Genomic DNA, 18,487 nt, shown 5'->3' with positions numbered 1-18,487 from the left:
CTTTTGTATGTTAGATTCTTGAATTGCCTTCATAATGAATTTTTATTTAATTCAAACTCTGATATTTTCTCCAGTCTTTAGGTGTTTGAACTACTTGTATATTTCCCCCCATGTTTTGGTTAAGCATGGGCCTGCTATTCAGCCAGCAGGTAGCATCATGGTTATGTTGTTTATATATGGTATGTCGGGGGGAGCGGGGGTGGGGGTAAAAGTCTTCCCTATGACCTTAGGCAGATGTATTGCCTATGATGACAAAAATAGGTTCTTGCTGTTATGTTTCAATCTGTACACTGGTCTCTGAAGCCTGCTACCTCAGCCTGTGCAGGCTACACAGTTTTAGTTTTTTAACTAGGTTTTTCTCTGATAGGTTCCCTGCCTTTTGGAAGACACACTTGTGTTTTGCTGTGTAGCTACCAAATTGGTGCTGGCTGCCAGCTGCCAGCATCTGGTTCAATCTGTTTTTGTCTTGAGAGTTTCTCCTTTATCCCTTTCCCCATGTACCTATAAACACCTATAAGTCAGTAAATTTCTTCAAATGTTCCACTTGTGTTGGGCCTTAAGCCAGCTCCTCCTCCTCCCTCTGCTCCATTGCTGATACTAATTACATAATCATTGCTTTGCCTGAAAGATCCCCACCTTTGATCTATCTTCTTTCTACCTCGAGACCCGCCCTGCCTGCAGGGTATTAATTAATCCCACCATTAAAACCTTCACAACAGTTGCTACGGGAGTTTCTACCTTAGTCTGCTCTTTTCTTTTCTCCACCCCTTCCTAGCCATTTCCTCTTCCAACTTGTCGCTTCCCGCTTCCAGTTCTAATAGATAAAAGCGTTGTCTCTGGGAGTCGGGCGGTGGCTCAGTGGGTTAAGCACACGTGGCGCAAATCGCCAGGACCTGCGTAAGGATCCCGGTTCGAGCCCCCGGCTCCCCACCTGCAGGGGAGTCGCTTCATAGGCGGTGAAGCAGGTCTGCAGGTGTCTGTCTTTCTCTCCCCCTCTGTCTACCTCTCCTCTCTCCATTTCTCTCTGTCCTATCCAACCACGACGACGACATCAATAGCTAACAATAATAAATACAACAATAAAACAAGGGCAACAAAAGGGAATAAATAAATATTAAAAAAAAAAAAAAGCGTTGTCTCTGATTAATAAAGACACATTGCATTCCTGCTCCGCCATGAGTTCCTGGTCTCTCTCCCGGCTGAGATTGGCTCCAGTCAAATTCTCTCCAACCCAGAGAGCAGGTGCCCGGGAAGAAACACCCTCATGCTGGCCCGCCACACTTGGAATGTTCTGAGGTCCCGGGTGTCTTTTCATTGCCTTGTCTAGTTGATCACAGTAGTGGTCTTTCAGCTGCAACTCCATGGCCATGCTCCCGAAACCCTTTCTGGGTGTTTATTTTTATAGGTTTTCCTGCTTCTGGGTACTCTCAACTAACAAGCAAGTAAGTATCTGTGTGTATACTGAACCATGGATGTACATATATCTTTATAAGTGTTTCGCTATGTTTCCATTTCCATCTATGGTAAACCATATTAGTACATACTAATTTGTCCAAATCTAACCCAGTTTTGTCATCACCAGAGCTTCACCTTTCTGGGATTACTTTTTTCAGAAAGACAGAGAGACAAAATCCTACAACAATAAAAACAACAAGGACAACAAAGGGAAATAAATAAATGCTTTGAAAAAACTTTTTTTTAATCTTTAAAAAAAATTTTTTACAATGTCTTCCCTTTAAAGATGAAATATCAGAAGTATTTAATTTATAAATATGAACAAGAAGAGGATGTCCTCAATAATTAGTTCTAGTCTATGCTGCATTGAAGGTCCAGTCTTGCACAGTAATCTAGTAAGAAAGATAAATGAAAGGAAAACGAGTTCAGGTGAAAGTACCAAAACTAACAGTTTCCTGAGGCCTTAACTATCAGAACAGCTCCCTAAACTCTACAGATGAAAATTGTTATTATTCAGTATAATGTTTGCTAGAAAAGATACCAATAAACAAAAAGACAACTGCATTTTTAAGTACTAGCAAAAGCATAGTTGGAAAACTTGATTTTAAAATATAGCATTTAGGGTTGGAGCAATAGCTCACTAGGTAACATTCTTTTTTTTTTAATATTTATTTTTTTCCATTTTGTTGCCCTTGTTTTTTGTTGTTGTTGTTATTGTTGTAGTTATTATTGTCGTGGTTGTTGGATAGGACAGAGAGAAATGGAGAGAGGAGGGGACGACATACTGGGGGAGAGAAAGACACCTGCAGGTCTGCTTAACCGCCTGTGAAGTGACTTCCCTGCAGGTGGGGAGTCGGGGGCTCCAACCGGGATTCTTACGCTGGACCTTGTGCTTTGCACCATGTGAGCTTAACCCGCTGCGCTACCGTCCGACTCCCAGCATTCTTTCATTGCCAGTCAAATCCTAGTTGCACATAGAAGGTGCTATGGCAACAACAGAGGAAACTCTGGTGCTGTGATCTCTCTCCCCACACATTTCTGAATGAAAAAGTAGCCCAGAGCAATGAAATCATGCATGAACAAGGGCCCTATTCCACATGCAAACAAAAATCATTAACAATAGCAGTAATAAAAAAATACTATTTCTCAAAACTGAACAAAATTATAAATGTACTTAGTAAGTAGCACAAATGTAATTTTTTAAAATCTCACTGAAAGTCATTAAAGAAGATCTAACCTGGACAGACATAATCTTCAAAGATGTGATAATATGATATGATAAAGTTATGAGTTCTCTTCAAATTAATATGTCATTAAAATTCCAGAAAGTTTTTTTTTTATTTTTTTTTTTTAGTGTGATTTGGACTAATTTTAAAATGTATGTCAAAGTACCAACAGCAAAAGGAGAGAAAAAAAAAAGAAAGAAAGAAGGCATTTCTGATAAAGGGGGTTAAGGTAGAAGACTTGCCCAACCAGTTCTCAAGTCTTATAATAATAAAAGTGGTCAGGTATTATTAGCACAGTGATTTTTAAAAAAAAAAAAAAAAAGTAAAAATGAAGCAAAAAGCAAAATGTAGAAATAGACCTGAGTAAAACTGTAAGCTTGATATATAACAAAATTAGCACCACAGATCTGTGGGAAAATAAGTTATTATTCAATAAGTGATTCTGGGAGAAGTAGTTATTCATGTAGGAAAAATAGGGCTAATAAATGGATGTTGGTTTAAGCTGCTATATTTGTGGTAATTCGTTACACAGCAATAGAAAACCAAATACTCTTTAGCAGGAGATAAGCTGAATACTCAATTATCACACTCTCAGAAGGGCTCTAAGAAACAAAACAAAGGACATGACAGGCTGAATCCTCAATAGACTACAATCTAGCACAGCAGATTGGAGCACTCAAAGGAGGACAGGTAGATTACTATGGGAAGGTTGGAAACCTAAATTCCTTTGGTGGAGTAAGATAGTTTGGTTGAGGGTAAAATGTGGGAATTTTTCCCTGTGAAAAAAAAAATCCTCTAAGTCATGGAACTGAGAAAAAAAAAATCTACAAAAGCACTTTCTAGGAATTACAAAAAAAATCAAAAAACAATAGAGCAGTGACAATAGAGCACTGGACTCTGGCATGGTATCCTGGTATCACATGTACCAGAATGCTGCTCTGGTTCTTTCTTTCTCTCTTCTTAATTAGTAAATGAATAAATCTTCAGCCCCTAAATAAAAATGTCCAGTTAGTAGAAAATAAGTAAACACACATAGTAAATTCATAAAATCCAATACTATGTAGTAGCAAAAAAGAAAGAAAGAAGCCACAGGTCCTTTGCCAAGTATAATGCTGAAGGAAAAAAACAGGCAAGTTGTAGAAGAGCATAGAAGTACAATGTGGTTCAACTTATATGATGCTTAAAAATATTCAAAATTTAACAATAGTTCACATCTATAGTAGGGAAAATAGGTAAGAAACCAGGAGAGGCACATTGGAGATATCAAAATATTAATATTCGGTTTTCTGAAAGATGCTAATAGGTATATGTGTGTATTCATTTAGTGATCAGTACTTCTCTATTTTGCTATGTTGTTCACATATGTACTTTTGAATAAAATCACTTGAAGAATAAGATGACTACTTTGCAAACTTTACTATCAATCTTTTAAATCTTTCTGGATAGTGTATATGCATGAATGTATAGATATCATTAAAATGGAGAGAGATGAGAAGCAAACAAACCTGTGGTCAAAATCTTCAAGTTTCAAAATAAGTTTCCAAAAGTAACTCTCACCTGGACTACTGTGACTACCTACAAGGTGGCCCGTTTCACTCTTGTTCCTGACACTGTGCCAAACTCTCTTAAGAGGACTGTTGTATCACTCTAGTAATTTCCCCATCTCAGTACCATGGTTCCCTATGCTCTGACCCCTAATTACCAGTGGAACCTGATTTTATTTATTTATCATCTCATAAGCTCCAGTCACAGAACAAACTCGAATATTTTCAAATATTAATGTCTTTAACGCTAGTATGCACATTTAACAAAATCTAGGCATTACTTCATAACATCGCATCAGGAGTAGTTTCCTGTTTTCTATTCTGGGGACTTTGGGGAGATTCATTTTTGACTCTATTAGCATTTTATATATACCCTTTCCTTTCTTCATGCTTAAAAATCAACTACATCAGAAATCTTGTCAATTCTACTTCCAAAACCTATTTACTTCTCTCCATCCCTCCTGCTACCACTTTTGCCCAACCTCTATCACCTCTTTCTTTTTTTAAAAAAAAATTATGTTTATTTATTGATAGTCAGAAATCGAGAGGGAAGGGAGAGATGGAGAAGAAGAGAGACAAAGAGACACCTGCTGCCCTGCTTCATCACTCGCAAAGCTTTCTCCCTGCAGGTGGGGTGGGGTGGGGGGTCGACCCTAGGTCCTTGTGCACTGTAACGTGCGCTCAACCAAGTGCCCCGCCCCAGCCCCAGACATCATCACCTCTTACCTGGACTGCCACAGTCACTTGTTTCCTTGTTTGCATTTTTTGTCCTTACTTCATACTTTCTCCATTCTATAGTTAACCTGATCTTATAACATAAATTAGATTATATCATCCCAATTCTTCAGTCTCCTATAGCTTCTCATGATAAAGGAACAAAATTCAAAACTCTAGCACCCAATATGACTTGGTCTCAGACCATCTCTCCAAATCCATCTATCTTTTTTTTAATTGGGGGAGAGAAAGGTATTAATGACTTACAGTAGATACAGTTGTTGGTAATTGTGTAAAAATTCTCAATTTCCACAAAACACTCTCACCCTCAGCCTAGGTCCTCCTCTACTATCATGCACCAGGACCTGAAAGCCCTCTGTCCCCATAACCCAGAGTCCTTTGGTGCAACACACCAAACACAATCCAAGTTCTACTTGGTGTTTCTCATTTCTGTTCTTATTTCTCAACTTCTGTCCATGAGTGAGATCATCCCATATTTATCCTTCTCTTTCCAGCTTACCTCACTTAACATGTTGCCTTCGAGCTCCATCTAAGATGAAGTGAAGAAGGTGAATTCATCATTCTTAATAGCTGAGTAGTATTTCATTGTGTATGAAATACTACACACAACTTAGCCACTCATCTGCTGGACACCTGGGCTGCTTCCAGGTTTGGTTATTACAAAAGTAAGTATACTATGAACGTAAGTATACACATATCTTTTGGGGTGAGTGTGTCTGATTCCTTAGGATATATCCGCAGGAGAATTGCTGGGCCATTTCTAGGTCCATTTCCAGCCTTCTGAGAGTTCTCCAGACTGCTCTCCACATTTGTTGTGCCAATCTGCATTCCTACCAGCAGTGCAGGAGAGTTCCTTTACCCATGCAACTCTCCAGCATCTGCTGTTACTATCAAATCAATCAATCTTATTACACTAAAGCGTCCCATGACATCCCGATAATTTTAAAATAAATCAACATCGTTATTGCTTTGGAGGTTCTGAGTTAGTCTTAACCTTTGGTCAATGTTTATCAGCTTATTTCCGTTATTCTGGAGTAAACTCAAAAATTGTTTCTATGGAGCCTCAGGCATGAGATTTTCTTTGCATAACCATTATGCTATCTATCCCCGCCCTCCTAACCATTCTTTTTTTTTTTTTTTTTGCCTCCAGGGATATTGCTGGGACTCACACTGCTCCGGGAGGAGAGGAAGATAGACACCTGCAGACCTGCTTCAGCTGCTTGTGGGGTGACCCCCCTGCATGGGTGTGTGTGTGTGTGTGTGTGTGTGAAGCCTGGGGCTCAAACCAGGATCCTTAACGCCAGTCACTGCACTTCACACCATGTGCGCTTAACCCGCTGTACTACCTACCGCCCCCCCAACAATTCATCATCTAGCATATCACCCTATTTTGCTTTCTCCCTTGCACTAATGCATCTTACTGTCTTCCCCCCCACACACACACACACACACACACACACTCTCTATGTAGAAATCTTTTTTTTTAATTGTGGGATTAGAGGGGTACAATTCCATACAATTCCCACCACCAGAGTTCCATATCCCATCCCCTCCACTGGAAGCTTTCCTATTCTTTATCCCTCTAGGAGCACGGACCCAGGATCATTATGGTGTGCAGAAAGTGGCAGGTCTGGCTTCTGTAATTGCTTCTCCATTGGACATGGGCACTGGCAAGTCTATCCATACCCCCAGCCTGTTTCTATCTTTCCCTAGTGGGGCAGGGGTCTGGAGTCTATGTAGAAATCTCACCCTATTTCATGCTCTTCCTTCTGTTAACATAATGTCTAGCTTGTTGTACATGAAAATTATTACATATAGAAATGAATGATCTCATAAGCTTGGTGCAAATTTCTCTGGTTCTAGCTTAGAGGTGGCTGAGTCGGCAGAACACATTCCTCACACTTAGGAGTTCCCATTTTGATTCCACAGCACTGCATGTGATTGAGTGGCACTCTGGTCTCTCTCATAAACTAAGTGAATAAACTTCTTTATTTGTGAAGCAAATATTCCAGCTTAACCTGAGTGTTTTATATATTATTTAGATATACTATGTTTCCTTAATCAAAGTATATGGATAAAAAACATTAAATTCTGAATTCCTACTTCTCTACCTTGTATTTAAAATACCATTACAAAGATAATTAAGTATCCTGCAGTCATCACACAGACACAGAATGAAAAGAAAAAAAAAAATCAACAAATGGTTTGATTCATGGCCCAAACTAAGAAAAGTCATTTCTGCATCCTAAGTTGGAGATATCTATCTGTTCATGCTATTGTTCTTCAACAAATGGGAAATATATACACAAATCAATCAATATAATATACCACATCAACAAAAAGAAAGCTAAAAACCATATCAGTAGACACTGAACATTATTCAACAACCACTTATGATTAAAAAACCTTTAACAAATTCAAAATAGTAGAAACATATTTCAACATAATAAAGGCCATACATGACAAACCCATGACTAGTACATTCAACAGTAAAAAAACCTTTTTCCCTATGATCCAGAACAAGACAAGAATGTCCATTCTTACTACTACTGGCCAACACAGTCCTAGAACTCCTAGCCAGAGCAATTGAATAAGAAAAAGATATAGGAGGAGCCTACATTATAAAAGAAGTCAAATTATTTTCACTTGCATATGATGTAATAGTATACATAGATAACCCTTAAGATCACACACACACACACACACACACACACACACACGCTACTAGAATCGGTTAATATATTCGCTAAAGTGGCAGAAATCAATATTCATCTGTTACAATTCTATCCACAAATGATGAGTTGCAGGGAAGAGAAATCAGGAAAACAGTCCTATTCACAACTGGACCACCAACTACACATCTGAGTAAATCCAACAAAGGAAGTTAAAAGACCTTTGCAATGAATTAAGTGTACTGAATACCCTCTTAACACAAAGGCAATATGAACAAGCCTTTCTATAAGTAGATTAAGCTATAAAAGATAGTGCACATCCTATTTTAGAAAATGTCACATCCAATAAAAAGTCGTATTGGTAACAACAATAAATCCCCTGATTTGATAGTTTGATTAATTAGGATATAAAATTTGGTGTTATAATTGATATAATACAAGAAATTCATGTAATGCATATGTTTAATACACTGTAATACACTGAGTATATTAATAGGGGATGTCGGATATCAACAGAGTCTTGAAAATTGTACTATGGGTGTTTGGGAGCCACTGGAAATTTTTAATAAAGAAATGCCAGTTTTGAGCATTAGAGATGTCACTGGCAGCAGTGCAAAGGATTTGAATTGAAAGTATTCCAGGCAAAATGGAAGCTACTAAATATAATAAAGTGGTAAAATGGTGAGGCCCGACATGACACAAGGGGTGTGAGAAAGTGTTGGATTAAGCGTCTGAATCAAAAAGACTTGGTTGCAGGTGAGGGAAAAGAGGGCATCTAAGATGACAGTCCCAAGGGCAACTTGGGGGTGAGACAAAGACCGCAGGAAGACAAGCAAATGCAGTGAAGAAGGAGAATAGACGGGTGATGAATTAAATTCTGCGATGATTTGAATTTCATCTCAAGAGAAGATCCAGCTATCTTTTCTGGGTCCCGGTGACAGCTGCATTCATGAATTACCAAATTAACTATTATAGTGCTCACTAAAAATACGCAAAACATCACAGTATGCTGAAAATAAGTCATGAATAATCAGCAAAAAGCCCAGGTCCTGAAGGAAATTCAGCAGGGTTCAAAACAGACATCACACATTTTTACCACTTTCGCTGTGACCCAAAGCAACTCACCCCCTATTGCGCTTTTTTTTTTTTTAATCAGTTCTATGTGACCCTACCTGTGACATGAGCACCTCTGAACCCAAGGGAGCCAAACCCACAGGGGCCATGCCAAGATGCCACCCTCCAAGCAAAGCAATGGCACACACCTGGTGCGTGATCACTGAGACTGTACTGTGTCCAGGCAGAGTTAGATAACAGACTTATCTTGCACTTAAGCGATATAATGTAGAATAGCTTAGGCAGTCCACGAAGAATGTAAACATTTCATGTTTTAGCCTTATAAGGAGAACGGGTGGGGGCGGCATGAGGAAGAAAAATGCTACGATAATGGCAGCGGGAGGCTGTGTCCTCTCAGGTCACATAAAGTTGTGCTTCTGGGAAAGAGTAACTCAACCCTTGTTTGGTAGGCAAGCCAGACTCTTTCACCATTAACGAATCGAACAAAAGCGGAGTGTTTGAAGACCACAATGTCTGATCATGAACTTCAAGCAGAACGTCCAACGTGCTACTGAAGGGAAGGTCTTGGGGCCGTACCTTTAGCACAGGACGTCGCTCTGGCGGGAATCGCACTGGACAGAGCGCCCCTCTCAGCGGCGGGCCAGAGGCTACCAGAGAGAAGCTGGGGGTGGGGGTGCAGAGAGAGATGGGGGTGCCAGGAGAGCAAAGGACCAATCTCTGAATGCGGGGCGCGCACGGGGAACCACAAGGCGGCAGCACCAGAGCACCTGCGTCCTCCCCGGCCGCGGGCAGCCCCGGAAAGGCGCGCCAGCCCTTCTGCGCAACCTCTGCGCACCAGCGGGGGCAGGGGCCACGGCGGCCGGGGGGCGTGGCCGGGAGCCGCGTTCACGGCTCACTGCCTGATGGGAACTGTAGTTCTGGGGACAAGCCGGCCTCCCTGAAAACGCACTGGGGACTACATTTCCCGGTGTGAGAGCGGCTCCTGCAGGCCGCGCCTTACGGGGGCGTCACACCGTCCGCCGCCGCAGAGTCCAGACCCTAGAGAGGGTTTGCGGGGCAGGCCTGGAAGGGGGCGAGCCTTTCCTCCCCTCCCGCTCGAGCGCGGCTGACTCTGCTTTCCCGTACCCCGCCGTCTCGTGCCCCGCGCCCGTCTCCCCGCATCAGCTTTTTCGGTGCCTCTCGGGCATCCGGGGCTTGGGGAGTCCAAAGTAGCGGCCGTTACCCCCCACGCGGGAGTGAGGGGCGCGCCCCCTGCGACCCCGCCATCGCGGCACCCCGCCAGCACCTCCATGGGCCCGAGCCGGAAGCCCAATGTGTGCCGCAGGCTGAGTCGCCGGACTCAGGGCTTCTTCTCGCGCGATGCAGGCGTGGTGCAGAGGACGAATCTGGGCATCCTGCGGGCGCTGGTGTGCCAGGTGACCTGACCTCGCGGCGGCGGGAGCGGGACCCCGGGGGCTGGGGGCCCGCAGCGCCCGTCTCACGCGCAGGAGCCCACGCGCGGCGGGCAGTGTTTCCATCCGTAGGCTGACCCCGGGGGCGGGGTAGCAAATAGCCATTTGTAGAGCTGTCAGCCGCCTTCGCCTTAAGCTTCTTACTACGTCGTCCTGCAGGGAATCGTTGAAAAAGTCCCTCGACATCCAGAACGTGAGGGCCGAGTGGACAAGAATTGGACTCAGTGTGTTCACATACGTGCCTGGATTCTCCCCCCTGACAAATAGACCTTTACCTGCCCGACTTAGATGCACAGGAGAGGCTGACGGCATAACTTTCTAAACTAAACTTGCTTGTGTCTTTCAGGAAAGCACTAAGTTCAAGAACGTTTGGACCACTCATTCCAAGACACCGATAGCCTATGAGAGAGGAAGAATATATTTTGATAATTATCGGTGCTGTGTCAGCAGGTATCTTTTTGGGTGAAATCTCTTGCTGTAATTCACCTGTTAATTTCAACGCTAGTTTTTATATAGCCACATGCCTATATTAGAACATAGAGAAAAACAATTTTTTTTTTAAATGGATAGTCTTCAAAGTAAGAATAGGTAGACAGTGCTAACGATTTTAAGGCCTTGTTTAATCGAAGTTACCTGGTTCATATTTTAAAAGAAAAGAAAAGAGTTCCAATTTAAATTGAATTTGTAGTACAGGAAAATTGCTTAGAATGCTGAGTAGAAGTTCATTTTACTTAAAGAATACCAAAGTCAAGGTATTCTAGTAATCAGAGCCAGGTACCTAATAATCAGATGTTCCTTTAAGGAGAATTTCTGTGTTTTATTTTGGAAGGACTTTTTTAAAAGAAAAAAAATATCTTGTCCTACTAGAGAATAAAGTAGTGACCTTCATATACTCAAATTTTATGTCAAAAGTTATCAAGATCTTTCCACATTTGCTTTATCCTATATCCCACACCCTCACTTCCTTTACCTTTGCTAAAAAAAAAAATTTAAAACATATTCCAAACATCAGTGTTTTTAAAATGTGAATGTTGTCTTTTTCTTTCTCTTGGGTGGGGCTGGGAGTGTGTGTTGGGGGAAGGGGCTGGCGGTCATCCAGGGAATAAACCCAGGACCTTGGGCATACATGATACCATCATCTTTCTGACCAAGTTCTTTATTCTTCATTTCTTTGAGACAGAGAGAGAAAGGAGAGAGGAAGTCAGACCGTGCATAGAGAGAGAAATACAAAAGAGTGAAGAGACATACAGAAAGAAAGAAATCAGCTCCACTTCACAAACCATAGAGCTCCTCTGGTACCTTCCATGGTGCTCCCATGTGGTGCTGGGCTGGAACTTGGAGCCTGCAGTATATTGGTTAAAGAAGTGAGCTGCATCTGGTGAACTATCTTCTGATGCCTTCTTGCTTTCTTTCTTTCTTTCTTTCTTTCTTTCTCTTTTTAACAGTTTTCTTAAGGTATAATTCACATACCACACAATTCATACATTTTAAGTGCAAGGTTAAATGCTTTTTAGCTCAATGAGCATGAATTTGGTGAACAGTCAGTAGCTATATAGGTGATTGTCACTGCAGTTCATTTCAGAACATTTTCGTGACCTCAGAATGAAGCATTGTACCCGCCAGCCACCCCATTCCTTCATTACCTTCAGCCCTAAGTCACCGCTAGTCTGCTTTTTGTCTTTATGTATATAGAGTTACCTATTTTGAACATTTTGTATAAAGTCAGTCACATAGTGAGTGCTCTTTTGTAACTGGCTTCTTAGTAGGTCTCCAGATTTTTTTTTTTTTTATAAAAGCATATATTTCATGGGGCTGGGTGGTGGTGTATCAGGTGAAAGATGCACATTGCCATGTACAAGGACCAGGGTTCAAGCCCCTAGTCCCCACCTGAAGGGGTAAGCTTCAAAGACTTATTTATTTATTTATTTATTCCCTTTTGTTGCCCTTGTTTTTTATTATTAGAGTTATTATCGATGTCGTTATTGTTGGACAGGACAGAGAGAAATGGAGAGAGGAGGGGAAGACGGGGGGTGAGGGGGGAAGAAAGATAGACACCTGCAGACCTGCTTCACTGCTTGTGAAGCAACTCCCCTACAGGTGGGGAGCCGGGGGCTCAAACCAGGATCCTGTATAAGTACCGCACACTAACCGATTGTGCCACTGGAGCCCCTAGGATCCTTCTATCAGACCTTGAACTTTGCACCACCTGCGCTTAAACTGCTGTGCTGCCCCCCCCCACTCCTCCCTGAAGGGGTAAGCTTCACAAGCAGTGAAGCAGGTCTGCAGGCTCTCTCCCATTTCCCTCTTAATTTCTCTGTTCATTTATAATTTCTATTAAAAAATTTTTTTAAGGCCACCAGTAGCGTTAGATTCACTTGTGTAGACACTAAGGTGCAGTTCTGGTTCTCTTTCTTAAAAAGTACGGAATTGGGGAGTCGGGCTGCAGCGCAGCGGGTTAAGCGCAGGTGGCGCAAAGCACAAGGACCGGCATAAGGATCCCGGTTCGAACCCCGGCTCCCCACCTGCAGGGGAGTCTTCACAGGCGGTGAAGCAGGTCTGCAGGTGTCTATCTTTCTCTCCTCCTCTCTGTCTTCCCCTCCTTTCTCCATTTCTCTCTGTCCTATCCAACAACGACAACAACAATAATAACTACAATAGGGCAACAAAAGGGAATAAATAAATAAAATAAAATATTTTTTAAAAAAGTACGGAATTAGCATAATGATTATTCAGAAAGACCTTCGATATCTCAGGCACAGAGGTACCAGGTTCAATTTCTGGCCACACTAGAAACCAGAGTTTAGCAGTGATGAAGTAAAACAAAACAAGACTAAAAAAACACAAGCAAACAAAAACCCCAGATGAAGAATTATTCCTCTTTTAATAGATCAATGAATAAATCTGAAAGAGAAAAGAAGAAATTGAGAAAATAAACTAAAATGTTAATAATTTTTTTGAAACTTTTAATATATAATCTTTATTTTTCATATTTTTTCTATGAATGTGAATTAGGAAATTTATGATCATAAATGTTAGCATTAAGTTAAAAGAAAAGTAGCAAATTATGTTTGGTACTCCAAGTCTCTAGGTAGGAGAAAACCACTCAAATTTAAGAAACACTGTCAGATATAATCATTTATTTTTTTTCCCAGTGTTGCATCAGAACCAAGAAAACTTTATGAAATGCCAAGATGTTCCAAAACAGAAAAAATAGAAGATGCGTTATTATGGGAATGTCCAGTGGTAAGATTTGATTTTTAGAATGTGACTGTCCAGTGGTAAGAGTTGTTTTTTCAAAGAACTGGTTATTTTTACTATATTATACAAAAAAATAGACGTTAAATATAGTAGTGACTCCTAAATCTTAGACGGAATCAAGAAGGGGGTGTGTCTTTTTTAATTATGAGTTTACTCATGAAATGACCTCTGTCTTTTTAAAAAAGTGTGTATATAGGGGCTGGGTGGTAGCGCAGCGGGTTAAGTGCACCGGCCTAAGGATCCCAGTTCGAGCACCAGCTCCCCACCTGCAGGGGCGTCACTTTGCAAGTGGTTAAGCTGGTCTGCAGGTATCTTTCTCTCCCCCCGACCCTCCGGTCTTCCCCTCCTCTCTTTCTTTCTCTCTGTCATATCCAATAACAATAGCAGTGACAAAAATAACAACAAGGGGAACAAAATGGGAAAAAATGGCCTCCAGGAGCCATTCTTAGTGTAGGCACTGAGCCCCAGCAATAACCCTGGAGGCAAAAAAAAAGTTTGTATATTATGCATATAATTTTTAATTTCAATACCACATGTAAATCTTGAAAGTTAGAAAAAGTATTAAATGATTAAAATTTTCATAAATGATGTAAGTCAGTTTGTAGTTAATCTCACTATTTTAAAAGATCAACTTAACATGGTGAAACAAAATATGGATATGGGGCAACATTATCGTAATGAGAGAGACCAGGGACCAGGTGATGGTGTACCTGGTTGAGTGCACATGGTGATGCACAAGGACCTGGGTTTAAGCCCCTGGACCCCACCTGCAGTGGGAAAGCTTCACAAGTGGTGAAGCCGTGCTGCAGGTATCTGCCTGTGTCTGTCTCTCTCTCCCTCTCTACCTTTTTCTCCATTTCTGGTTATCTCTATACAATAAATAAAGATAAGTAAAAAAAAATTTTTTTTAATGATAGAGACTAGAATTCAGTAGGTCATTTGAACCCTAGTCCTCTTGCATGTAAACTGTGAAACTACCTACTGAACTACCTCCTCAGCTGCTACATGGACCTTTGAAAATGGCTTCTTAGGGGTTTCCTCCATGAATTGTGTCAGGAATAACATCTGCTAGCTCTGACCCAGTACACAGATTTTTCACAGAAAACAATGCTACATTTTTAAGAGGTTAGGAACTCATAGTTATTAAAGGAGTTGGTTTGTAGAAAAATTAAGCTTAGATGTTCAGAGCTCAAAACGTTCAACAACTTATTTGTGGAATTACTTCTTACAACCTTTAAAAGTGAAAATACTTATAGTTAACACTAAAGCATATGGTGATTATCAAATCATTTTTCCAAAAGTTTTTTGATCATAGAACTTCCTTTTTGAGGTTTATTTTTAGTAGTTTTTCATAGTATTTCCTCCAGCCAAGGCTTTTTTTTATCTGATTTTTTTTAGTTGCCACCAGGGTTATCACTGGGGCTCAGTGCCTGCATGATGAATTCACTTTTCTTGATAGTCTTTTCTTTGTTCTACTTCTCAGTTTTTTGTTGCTTTATTTACGTGATTTTTATTTTATAAGATTTGACAGAGAGGTTAAGAGGGGAGTGGAGATAGAGGGAGAGCTAGACACCTGCTGACCTGCTTCGCCGCTTGAGTGTGCAGGTAGGGAGAGGGGACTCAAATCAGGATCCTTGCACATGGTAATGTGTATACTCAACCAAGTGCATCATCTCCCGCCCTCCCCTTTTTAATTGAGATAAGATTAGTTTATAATATGTATAGGTTTCAGGTGTATATCTAATTCAATATATATGTTGCACTCTAATGCTAGATGGCTTTAAATCTGTGTTTTCTTTCCCAGTTTCTAATTAAAGGCTGAAAATAATTGTTGTGACCTTGTCATCTACAAGCCTTAATCTGTTTTCATTGTTGGGGCAGGAGAATGACAGTTAATTGAGAAGAGTTCTGAAGATACCAGTACAAAACACCAAAAATTTAGGGAACTCTGCCAAAATAAAGTTTCTCATAGCCTAACTCCTTTTTTAAAAAAATTATTTTATGTATTCTATTTTTGAGAGAGATGCAGAGAGAGAAAGACACAGAGAGAAACACCAAAACACTGCTCAGCTCTGGCTTATGGTGGTGCGGGGGATTGAACCTGGGACTTCGGAGCCTCAGGCATGAGAGTCTGTTTGCATAACCATTATGCTGTCTACCCCGCCCTAGCCTAATTCCTATTGTCATTTCTCTTTAAATATTTTGTTCTTATTTGAAGTAAAGCAAGATTTTTCACTAAGAAAAACCTGAAGGAGCATATTGCCGTTGACATACTGTAAGCATGCTGAAGTACACAGCTCACACCACACCCACCATCAAAGTGTCCCCACCCTCCCACTATGGTACCATAGTTCTTTCAAAGTCTTAGAAACAGTTTGCTTCTGGGTGTGTGTGTGTGTGTGTGTGTGTGTGTGTGTGTGTGTGTGTGTGTGTGTGTTTTCCAATTTGATGTGTGTTATTTCTCTAGATTCCACATATGAGTGAAACCATCTGGTAATTATCCTTTGTCTCTTCTTACTTATAATCACCTCCACTGAAGTGCATTTAAATTAGTACACTTTTTCTCTAAACCTGTATGAATCACAATTTTTAGTTGAGGAAAATAGCTCAGACATAAGCTACCTTTTCCTAAATATTTTCATTTTTTTTTATTACCTTTATTTATTTATTGGATAGAGACAGCCAGAAATCGAGAAGTAAGGGGATGATAGGGAAAGAGACAGAGACACCTGCAACACTGCCTCACCACTTGCAAAGCTTTCCCCCTGCAGGTGGGGACTAGGGGCTTGAACCTAGGTCTTTGTTCTCTGTACCATGTGTACTCAACCAGATGTACTACCAGTCACCGCCCCCCCCCCTTTTTTTTTTTTACCAAAGCACTGCTCAGCTCTGATGATGGTGGTGCAGGGGATTGAACCTGGGACCTTGGAGCCTCAGGCATGAGAGTATGCTACTTTTTTTTAATAGGCACATTATAAATAGTAAATTTTTTAAATAGGAAAATCTCAAGCATGATATTTACACAGGACCCCATAGAGTCAACTATTTGCCTATTGCTTATGAATTGAGTATTAATTTACCAATTATCAACCTTAATAACACACATACAAGGGACCAGAAGGTGGCACACCCAATTGAGCACATGTGCACAAGGACCCAGGCCCAAACTCTCAGTCCCCACCTACAGGGTGGAAGCTTCACAAGTGGTGAACCGATGTTGCAAGTGTCTGTTTCTCCACCTGTTTCCCCCTTCCCTCCCTATTTTTCTCTGTCCTGTCAAATAAAGGATGGAGAGGAGAGGGAGGAGGAAAAACTAGCCCCTGGGAGCTATGGATTCATCCTGCAGGCACTGAGCCCCAAAATAACTCTGGTAGCAGTTTTAAAAAATACGCATTTGAGGCCCTAGGAGATAACTCACTGGGTAGAATACACACCTGCCTTACTGTCTTTAGTGGCCTGGGGTCGAGCCCCAACACACCATGTGAGGGGGTCATGCCCAGTGCTAGGACACTTTGGATGGTACAGCAGCACTAGGGTGTCTCCTGCTTACCCCCACCCCTCAAAAAAACACCAAAAAAAGAAAAAACTTACCTTGTTTCTCCCTAATATTTGAGAAAGAAAACAACTTTTTTTTTTTATTATATTTATTTTTCCTTCTGTTGCCCTTGTTGTTTAACACTGTTGTGGTTATTATCGTTATTGATGTCGTCATTGTTGGATAGGACAGAGAAATGGAGACAGGAGGGGAAGACGGAGAGAGAAAGAGAGACACCTGAGAGAGGAGGGGAAGACAGAGGGGGAGAGAAAAACAGACACCTGCAGACCTGCTTCACCACCTGTGAAGCGACTCCCCTGCAGGTGGAGAGCCGGGGGGGGGGGGCATCCTTATGCCCATCCTTGAGCTTTGCGCCACGTGCGCTTAACCCGCTGCGCTACAGCCCGACTCCCAGAAAACAACTTTTTAAGAGCATATATAAGTATGCCTTCACTCCTTTGAGATCATTAAGGAAATACTAGGTTAGAGACTGGAGAGAGTGCAGTGGTGCACACAACAGCTTTTTTTTTTTTTTAGTATTTATTTTTGTTGCCATTGTTTTATTGTTGTAGTTATTGATGTCGTTGTTGTTGGATAGGACAGAGAGAAATGGAGAGAGGAGGGGAAGACAGAGGGAGAGAGAAAGATAGACACCTGAAGATCTGCTTCACCACTTGTGAAGCGACTCCCCTGCAGGTGAGGAGCTGGGGGCTCAAACCGGGATCCTTACACCAGTCCTTGCGCTTTGCGCCACCTGCACTTAACCCACTGCACTACCACCCGACTCCCATACAACAGCTTTTAATGCCTGAGGTTGAAAGATCTCTGATGCCGTATCTGGCACAACCATAAGCCAGAACTAAACTGTGCTCTGATTTCAGGAAGAAGCAGAGTGAGAGAAGAGAAAGAAAGGGACAACTACTAGATTGATTTCACCTTCTCTATTCTTAACTTTCTTCTTTGAATTTCCTTTTTATTCCACAAATCAAAGTAGAACACTTTGCTTTTTTCTCTCTTGCCCCCTGAGATTCCTACCATGCAGGAGCTCCATAGTGACGGGTCTACCCAGCCATCTTCCTTCTAGGGGAAGGATTCACTGGTCACTGGATCCAGCTTCTGTTCTTAGTCTGTGTTTTTCTGAATATCAGCTTTTCATTCAGGGTCAGAGTGTAGTAACAGTGAATAATGGGATGATTTTTTTCCTTTTGCCATTTTAACTTCAGAGGAAAACAAATTGGAAATGTAAATAAATAAAGAAATGTAAGTGCTATCTGATGAGAATGATTCCTCACTCTTAAGTTATCCATGTTTCTAATACTATTATGTTATTATTAATACTTCAATAATTATATGTATTGAATACTTACTGGTAACCAATGATAAGTAATTATTTCAGGTGCTACTCAAGTACTTTATATGAATAAATTCATTTAATAATTTAAAGATTAAAATAAATACCAACAATCTTATCTTTCATGTCTTAATTCTACACTTGTATATTTAATTTCTTGTTTGATTTACTTATTTCACTGAGTAT

General features: G+C 41.0%; 2 protein-coding genes across 3 annotated transcripts in view; one reads left to right on the top strand and one right to left on the bottom strand.

Moving 5' to 3' along the window:
* METTL8 (methyltransferase 8, tRNA N3-cytidine) overlaps nt 1-8,879 on the bottom strand; it is a 94,155-nt gene extending 85,276 nt beyond the window's left edge. Inside the window, exon 1 of one of the 2 annotated variants that reach the window (XM_060177722.1) lies at nt 8,805-8,879. In XM_060177722.1, coding sequence (XP_060033705.1) covers nt 8,805-8,855 — 51 coding nt within the window. In that variant the 5' untranslated portion in view covers nt 8,856-8,879. The remainder of the gene's footprint in view (nt 1-8,804) is intronic. The other variant, XM_060177720.1, reaches the window with a different exon arrangement.
* A 740-nt stretch (nt 8,880-9,619) lies between these two features.
* DCAF17 (DDB1 and CUL4 associated factor 17) overlaps nt 9,620-18,487 on the top strand; it is a 35,715-nt gene continuing 26,847 nt past the window's right edge. Inside the window, exons 1-3 of the mRNA XM_007534543.3 lie at nt 9,620-10,121; nt 10,504-10,607; nt 13,310-13,400. Coding sequence (XP_007534605.1) covers nt 9,996-10,121; nt 10,504-10,607; nt 13,310-13,400 — 321 coding nt within the window. The 5' untranslated portion in view covers nt 9,620-9,995. The remainder of the gene's footprint in view (nt 10,122-10,503; nt 10,608-13,309; nt 13,401-18,487) is intronic.

This window comes from Erinaceus europaeus, chromosome 18 (assembly GCF_950295315.1).
Source record: "Erinaceus europaeus chromosome 18, mEriEur2.1, whole genome shotgun sequence".
Taxonomy (NCBI): domain Eukaryota; kingdom Metazoa; phylum Chordata; class Mammalia; order Eulipotyphla; family Erinaceidae; genus Erinaceus; species Erinaceus europaeus.
Note: the sequence above shows the minus strand (reverse complement) of the source record. Positions and strands in the feature narration are given on the sequence as shown.